General features: G+C 43.8%; 1 protein-coding gene across 1 annotated transcript in view; it reads right to left on the bottom strand.

Annotated features, from left to right (window-relative positions):
* Positions 1-2,972: 2,972 nt before the first annotated feature.
* The window catches only part of LOC109289292 (histamine H3 receptor-like), a 6,877-nt gene continuing 904 nt past the window's right edge, over positions 2,973-8,945 (bottom strand). The window contains exons 2-3 of the mRNA XM_019505284.1: positions 8,706-8,872; positions 2,973-5,714 (exon numbers count right to left, since the gene is read on the bottom strand). Coding sequence (XP_019360829.1) covers positions 4,824-5,714; positions 8,706-8,872 — 1,058 coding nt within the window. The 3' untranslated portion in view covers positions 2,973-4,823. The remainder of the gene's footprint in view (positions 5,715-8,705; positions 8,873-8,945) is intronic.

Here is an 8,945-nt window from a genome sequence, read left to right as displayed (position 1 = left end):
GGGGGGGGGGGGGTTGGGACTGAGGGAGTGGGCAGGTGTCTGTGGTTAGCTCTGCATAGAGGGCCAGCCTGGCCAGATGGCATGTGGACTGGGAGCTGCATGTCAGGCTGGGCAGGAACCTGCCCATGGAGCCACAGAGTTGCTTGTCATCAGGCCAGGTGGGCCCTGTGCCTCCATGGGTGGCTTCCTGCTGGAGTGCTAGAAGTCCCATGTGGAGGCACAGAGCCCATGTGGCCTGATGGTGCCCGGCTCCCAGTCCGCACAGCATGGGGCCACGCTGCCCAGCTCCATGCCTCCATGTGGGGCTCCCAGTACTCCAGCGGGAAACAGCCCATGGGGACTGCCTGGCCCAATGACGCATGACTTCTGCCTACAGTGCGGTGATCAGTATGTGCTAGCACAGAGCCAGCCTGGTCTGGTGCAAAGTCTCGTGCATCCACAGGTGCATCTCGAGTAGAGCCAAGGAGGTGATCCTCCCCCTCTACGCGATGCTGGTTAGGCCACAGCTGGAGTATTGTGTCCAGTTCTGTGCGCCCCATTTCAAGAGGGATGTGGACAACATGGAGAGGGTCCAGAGGAGGGCCACCCGCATGATCCGGGGACAACAGGGCAGACCCTACAGTGAGAGACTGCGGGACCTGAACCTATTCAGCCTCCACAAGAGAAGGCTGAGGGGGGACCTGGTGACCGTCTATAAACTCACTAGGGGGGACCAGAAGGGTTTGGGGGAGACGCTGTTTCCCCTAGCGCCCGCTGGCATAACAAGGAGTAATGGGCACAAGTTGATGGAGAGGAGGTATAGATTGGACATCCGCAAAAACTACTTCACAGTTAGGGCGGCTAGGAGCTGGAACCAACTTCCAAGGGAAGTGGTGCTGGCCCCTACCCTGGGGGTCTTTAAGAAGAGGCTGGATGCCTACCTGGCTGGACTCATTTGAGTCCCGTTTCTTGTTTTGGGGTTTTGTTGTTCTCCTGCCCTGGCGGGGGGTTGGGCTAGAAGATCTACTAGGTCCCTTCCGACCCTTAATCTATGAAACTATGAAAGTGGTATGCTAGTGGCCCAGGCTGGCTCTGTGCGAGGCCGTGGGACTCAGAGCATAATCGTCTGGGGTATACAAAGTGATCTTGCCAGGAGCTCTGACTTCCATGATGGAAAAACCGAAAATCAAATGCCAGCATATGTAGGTATATAGAATTTATTTTATTATAGTGACTGAGGCACTTGGTAGGCTTCCAAATTGCTTTAAAATGCTAAATAGATCAATAAAATGGGGGTGTGTGTGTGTGTGTGTGTGTGTGTGTGTGTGTGTGTGTGTGTGTGTGTGTGTGTGTGTGTGCGCGCGCGCGCGCGCTGGCCTTTCATTTTAATCACAGATTTGGGGGTTTTAATTGGGGAACTTCTGTTTCTTCTGACTTAAAAAAAAAAAAAAAAAAACCAACCCCCAAAACTAGGATCCCTGCTCATGTAGTTTAGTTGCTTGAAATGACTTGCAGCCCTGAGGCTGAGAGTGGTGTTAGGTCATTTAGAGTAGCCAGACTCTCTCTCTCCTAGGTGCCTGTTGTTTTCCAGTCCATTCAAATTTTCGCTTGGTTTCACCTAAACACGAATATCCTTCTCATCCTATACTTAGTGGCTCTTCTTTCACAGTTGTCCATTCCCATCCCTGGTACATGCCATGGCTAGAACAAAGCCAGGCTCCTAACTTTCCACCTGGCTTCACATTGAGTAACTTGTTGGAACACTGCATTTGTTATTTAAATAATTAATCTGAACTTTGGGTATTGCTGGCATCCATCAGGTGCAAGGGTGTGGCTGCCTTACAGTTGTAAGGAAATCTGTTCAGGGTTTTGAACATACCCAGTCTCTGAATTGCACCTTGAGGTCACCACGAGAGGCAGTTGAGTGCTGGCTCAGTTCAAACTCATGATGCCTGCTTCTACCCTGAAATTCAAACAGAGGTAAGAATCTGGTGTTCTTTGGGTCAACCATTTCATATTTCTATTTTTTTCTTTCGGGGAAAAACTTCTGTTCTGTGGCCTTTGCAGTGAGTGCCTCACTCCACCAGCTTCTCCCCACTAGCTGACCAAAGGAACTTCAGGAATCCTAGGAAAAATCCACTCAGCTCTGCCTGGGCACAACCTCCAGTCAGCATTGAAAAGCAAGTGCTAATTTTACTATGCCTGATTAATCTGACATGTTGCTGGGGCTTGGTCTCAGAGTTGGGCTACCTTGAAGGGGGCTTGTCCTTCCCAGTGAAGACACAAAAGGATACTAGCCTTAGACCTCACAAAGGACTTAAGGCCACAAAGCAGATATCTCAGCCAGCTGTTGCAGCAAACATTATACATGCTGCTGGCTGGACATCTGTAACACTAGGTTCTAGAGCTTGGTGTGCTTTGAGGTAAATGCCAGAAGTGGGTTTTGTCTATCCTGCAGCCAGTCATTTTCAATCCTCTCTGTAAAGTTGGATGGAATGTGTGATTGAATAACTAGTTAAAATGTCATTCTCCTTGTATGGTGAATTTTATATCTCCCTTTTTTATTTTTACTCCAGAAAACTGAATGAGTTAGGCCAGGGGCAGGTAATTATTTTGGGCGGAGGGCCACTTACTGAGTTTTGGTAAGCTTATCGAGGGCCACATGACAGGCAGCCAGGGGCAGATAAATATTTATTTTCTACATTTTTTTAGGGGTACTTCAAGTCTAAAAGGATGGAGAACCGCTGATGTAGTTTGAGGCGCAAAAGAACCTATGTTTTATTAAAATGGATGCAGACCTCAATTGTGCAGGTGAAGGTCTTGTGCGTTGGCCTTTAATGCTCTTAAGTCAAGTGAAGAATGCAACTGATAGTGAAGTATACACATCTACAATAGGCTGTTTCAAACTTCTCCCGTGTGGCCATGGCACTAGGACCAGGTTGCTGCTATTTTGACACCTTATGAAGTGCATGCTCAATTATGACACCAGCAACTCTTAAAATTACTTTTATTGAGGTTTTACAAAGTAACACTTCAAAACAGTATAATTCGTAGAGCTCACACTAGGTGGGTTATGAATGTTAAGTAGCATGTGTGTTGGCAGTTGTGATGGACATGTCACTGTTGACAGTAGTAATGGTTATCAGGTTATTGCAAAAGTTGCTGCAAAACTCTATAAATGGAGCTCATGGGGAGAATCTGCTCAGGGTAGTGAAGAACTGTACCTCAAGCACATACATACTTTTTATAACTGATATTCACTAAATGTGAAGGATGACTGTATGCTTTCTGACTCCCCTGAGGAAGGAAAGCAGAGAGAAAAGACCAGTTTGAACAGTAAAACCCTGCAGACTCCTGAACTTGCACTCTAACATACGGGTGGGAGTCATATGATGGAGCTATGATGGATGCTTCCTGCATTTCAGTCCATGGATATGTTTTAGAAGGCAAGAGTAACGGAGCTGATGTCTACACCTCTACTAATTATTCTTTGGCTGTGCAGTATCTTAGCTGTGTTTCATGATCATCCTTTTCTCTCTTTCCTTCTTCCTTTTCTTATTTGGAACATGACTTGCTTTACAGAATGTATACAGATATGGAGATCCTTTCAATCCTTTTTTTTCCCTGCTAGCTACCTTTTATAATACTGGCCAAGGTAGGGATCCTGATAAGAACAGCCTTTTGGGGAAAGAAGTGGGAGGAGGACTAGCAAAATAAACTAGTGTAGATTTATGTTGGGCGAGTTAACTGAGGCTTTCATTAGTGCTAGTAACTTTCTCATCTGTCAGACCTTGCTTCAAGTCCACATTATTATGGGACAGACTTTCATTTTGAAAGGTTGGTGACTTTTACACATTTTATTCTGGAGTAGGTTGTCTTGTTTTATCTGACTTTTGAAAGAGGTGAGAGGATTTTTACTAATGGCTTTTGACCAATATGATTGTGTTTATCCTTAACTTTAAAAAGTTGCACTACAAAAATACATTTTTAAAATCTAATAATAACTTCTTATCCGATGTGGATAGTTAAACTCATACTTAGCTTTTTAAACATTGCTTGCATAATAAAGATGCTTGTACAGAGGATGCATACATCTGTTGCTACCATGTATATACTCAGGATATGTATATATTTCTCTGCTGCTTTGACTTTGCTGCCCCTTGAAATTGTTAGATTTGGCACTATAGAAACCCTGAAGGTACACCTTCAGTGTTTTTGTTCCTTGCTTAATGTAATCTCGTCCCATATGGTTTAATAATCCTTCCAATACTCTTCATTTTTCAAACTTGTACACATGTCCAAAGCTGAGACTGTTTAGTATGCCTCCTTTAAAACTGCTCAGTTTAAATTGCTTACTAAATTCATCCATAAGAGCTACTGTATTTACATTTATAACTTCTTATCTCTGGGTTTACCTGTAAGTACTAAAACATAAACAAAGTGAACTGGGGGGTGGGGGGAAATGTATGCCTTTTTCAGGCATGACACTGTAGGCAAGAGCAGAGTCAGATTTTCAGTTCAGTATTTTATGTAAAAAGATGCAGTAATATTTGGGCCCTTACCTGAAACCCACTGAAGCCAATAAACAGACTGTTAACTTAAATAGGCTTTGGACCAGGCCTTTCATGCAGGGGGGAGAAATCCATAGATGGATAACATACTGTGAGATTTGACCCATTTTCCCTCCTTTTCTCGCTTCCAAACTAGACTGTATATTTTTTTTTTAACTTTAACCCTTGCAATTTACTGCCATGCTTATTCCTAGGAACACTTTGAATTGCCTTGTTCCTTTCAGAAATGTTCTATTTCTGGCCAAACTTATTTTCCATGCATCCTTTTTTCTTTTACATAAAAATGTGGGGATGAATTTTGGCCTTGCCAGGACACAACAGTTTTATAAAAGCCTTTCTGAAGCTCATATGGCATAGTGGATATAAAATAGGGTTAATTGCTGAATTTAGCCAGAGAAGCCAAAATGAAATTTCATAGAGAGAATGATGTACACATTGCCCATGGCAAGCTGCTCTAACGATCATTAGAAGTGTATAAGGAGCCCAACACAAACCAAACACACAGACAATAATTGTTAAAGACTTGGCCAATCTCTTATCCCGGGAAAGTCTAAATCTGCTTGCCATGGTGTTGGCAATGTCTGTTCTTCTTGTGGTATTGCAAACATCTTCTGTAGCTTTATAAAAACTGTCTTTGGGTGGTTTGGTCTCAACATCCATCTGTAAGGGTGGTAGATCTTGGCTGACATGGAAATTTAATGACTGGCTGTCAAGTTTATGTAGCCTGAGCCTTGAACCACAAGGTCTAGTGGGGGAAAGGCTGTTTGCTCTCCTTTTCTGATCTCTTTGTCTGTCAGCAGATTTTACAAAGAATATGATGTGCTCTCTCTTTTTACTTTGGAAATTCATTTCATAGTCCTCTTGACCAGGTGCTAGGCTTTCATTTCTTAAAGCAGTGCGTTTTCTGATATTCATATAAATACTTAAGTTAAAGTATGTAACACTGATGAAAGGGGTAAAGAATTCAATGGTGGAAGCAATCATTAAGAAATACCAATTATAGAAGAATTCTGCATAACATTCTCCTTCAGGGAGGATACTCTTCTGAGCAACATACTCCCAGCTGATGATGGCTGGTCCGTAGAGAAGAAAAGCTGCAACCCATACAAATATCATCTTTAATACTGCATTTCTGGTCATCCCTTTCTGAGCCCTGTAGCTCACCTGAGAGAAGAAAAATGTAAGTCAAATTATTTTCATGCACATCAAAACAATATAGCTACATGTACATTGCTAGGGGGCTTTATGTCATTTATTTAAACACACTGGAACTAAACTAAAGTATCTCCTGGCGTTCCTATTGTGTTAACGTGGTCTGTGAACTTGCACAAACTCCTAAGAATTGTTTAAATTTAGGTGGTGGTGACTGGAACAAACAAGTGAAATCCCTTAGTCCAGGTTTCTCTATAGAAAGTACTCTACCATGCATGCCAGCAGTTTCATACGTATGTACTCCATTACGTCTGCTGTAGTGCCTGTTTCATGAGAGATCTTATGAGAAGTTTGATTAATATTTATATATTTAATTAACGTTTATATATTCAACTCATCAGTAGCAAACAGTGCAATTTACTTAACCTATACGTGTGTGTAGGTTCAGTTAAGTAAATTGCACTGTTTGCTACTGATGAGTTGAATTTAGTGAGTGTTGGGTTCTGAATTGTGCAAAGAAGGTGTGAACATTTCACTTTTTGTAGAAAAAGATAAGTTCACCCAAATTATTATCTGTGTCTGTGTTCTAGATATGCATTACATATTTTAGTGGTAGAATGCTTTACAAAAATGCAGTGTTTCCTATTGTATTGTTTTGAGATAAATGATTGACGAGTACTGTGCTATATCAAAATGCTTTACAATGGAGTAGGAATGCAGTTTCCCTTATTCCATGAATGTAGAAACTAAGGCACTGGAAGGTGAAGTAACTTGCACAAGATAATTATCACAGATCAAATCCTTTAAGAACAAAGTCACAGAACTGCAGTCCCGTAACTTTCAATTTTTTTTGCTGAACCCATTAAACAGTACAGTTTTTAATAGCATAATGAATCAGGGGCTCAACCCTCTACCTGTGTCTACAGTTTCTAGCACCAAGGAGTCCTGATCTTGCTTGACGTTTCTAGAGGCTTCTGCAATACAATAATAAATAATACATCTGAACTCTTCAGCTATGGTTCATTTCTTGAAAATGAGGCATACTACTAATATATATTTATATATTTTGTGTGTATGCACATGCACACTATATAAATATAGCAGTGTGCCTCATTTTCAAGAAATGAACTATAGCTGAAGAGTTCAGACTTATGGGAACTTCTCATGTTTTGGGTGCAAGCTTGTTAACGAGCTTTTATTTAAAGCCTGAAACATCCAAAGCTAATACCACTTTGTTAATGGCATTTGATGTCTGAGTCATACGCCTAGTGCTCTAAAGTCTGATCTTGGGACTCTGAGGTCAATGTTTCCTGCAGGGACGGTTTCAAGCTTTTTGCTATAACAACACTACCTTCTTCTCAGAATTGTACCTGGCCCTCTTCTTTTTGCAAGGTAGTAGGCATTATTGCAACACTAATGGAATATTGACGCAATTGATTTTTAGAAATGCTTTGGTGGGAAGAATTAATTTGAGGTATTAAAAAAAATGCCAGTGAGCGTCTGTAACTGTTGGTAGCTAGTGTCTGATAATGATTTATATCTTTTCAGTTTGCCTTTTGGAACACAGTTTCATTTGTGTTTTAAACTGCACTTAGCACTCAGTGCCTAGGGGTAAAACTTCATTAAATACTTGAACAGACAAAATTAAACAACAGAGCATTCATATTTCCCCCCCCTTAGATATTAAACAAATATTTTTTTATCTTCCCAGAAATACTAATTTGGTGCGTGTGACATCTAAACAGTTAGGGAGTCCTTCAGTACTTTAAAAGGAGGCAATCATTTTCCAAGGAACTATTATGGTCTCATAGCATGACTTGTAATGAGCAGGGATCCTAGTTTTCCACAGAGGGGAAAAAGATTGCATTTTTCTGTGGGTTTTTTCCATGGTGCACAGAAAATTAGGAACCTAATGGTAATGAGTGAGAAGCACTATAATGATGTGTGAAGTGCTGTTGCTATGAAGAACACGCTTGGGAAGAAAAGTAATGATGTGAAAGAATAAAAGAACTCATAACTGTAGGAAAATGTATGGGATTATTCATCTTTAAAACCCTGGCAATGAGCTTCAGTGTACTGGGATGGTTTGAACCAGAAGAATAGTCTGAAATGTGGAACTGGGGCAGTCCTATGTTCTAATACTTTTTTGACGTCTGCCTGTGTGTCTGGAGCAGCACTTATTTCTGGAGCTGTAAAAGGGAGATGGTATTTTCCTGCTTCAGAGGACTCTTGTGACCATATATTTTGTATTTTTGTCAGGCTTGGACAGGCACCGTACTGTACTGATTGTCTGACAAACGGAGAGAGACCTTGTATGAAATGTTTAATGCTTTTGTACCCCTCTCCCAGTACAACAGGGAGTATGATGGGATCAATTTAATGAAGCAATGTGCTTAAGGAAGAAATTGATCATCTGAGCTAAACAAATGGCTGGCAAGGGAGGAAACACTTGAGCTCTTTGGGACAGTTACTCTAAAGAGCGAGTGCCTTCATACTACTCTACCTTCATTAATGCAACAGGTAAGGTTTTTGGATGTGTGGTGTAGCACCACTGACTGGTGCTGCTTCTGCTCAACTGGTTTCCTTGCAGTGGTGGATGTGGGATAATTGCAAAAACATCACTTCCCTTCTGGTTTAGAGCTGCGTTCCCCTTGCGACGACTCCCTCCCGCCCCGCACTAGGTCCAGCTGAACCCCTAAGCCGTGCTGGTGCCTAGGTTGGTGCTGCGTCTCCCGGGCAGGGAGCGGGGCTGTTCCTCTCCTTCGCAGTCTCGGGGCCGCTTCAGCGCCGGCCCCCGCCCAGGCCGCTGCCTGCCTGCCCTGCCCCGACTCCGGCCTGAATGGGGAGGGCCCGGGGGCAGAAAGCAAACCACAGGACCGGGGGGTGCTGCGGTCGGGGCTCAGGAGGAGCTCTTGCCCCGGGGCCCAGGCTGCCCGCAGGGGGCGGTTTCCAAGAGAAACCCGGGCCGGGGCCCTGCCCGCCCTCGCCGCTCCCCGCTCTTACCGCTCTGGTGACCGAGACGAAGCGGTCGAAGCTGATGAGCACGATGTTGAAGACGGAGGCGGTGCACACCAGGTAGTCCACCACCAGCCACATCTTGCACCAGCCCCGGCCCAGGAGCCAGCGGCCCGTCAGCACGTAGGGGATGTAGAGGGGGATGCAGAAGCCGCCTGCGGACACAGAGCCGCTGTGACCCCCGCGCCGCGCCGCGCCGCGCCGCGCCCCGACCCCCGCGCCGCGCCG

The sequence above is a fragment of the Gavialis gangeticus genome, unplaced genomic scaffold, assembly GCF_001723915.1.
Source record: "Gavialis gangeticus isolate Ggan-Ray unplaced genomic scaffold, GavGan_comp1, whole genome shotgun sequence".
Lineage (NCBI taxonomy): Eukaryota > Metazoa > Chordata > Crocodylia > Gavialidae > Gavialis > Gavialis gangeticus.
The sequence above is the reverse complement of the archived record's forward strand: the minus strand, read 5'-3'. Positions and strand labels throughout refer to the sequence as shown.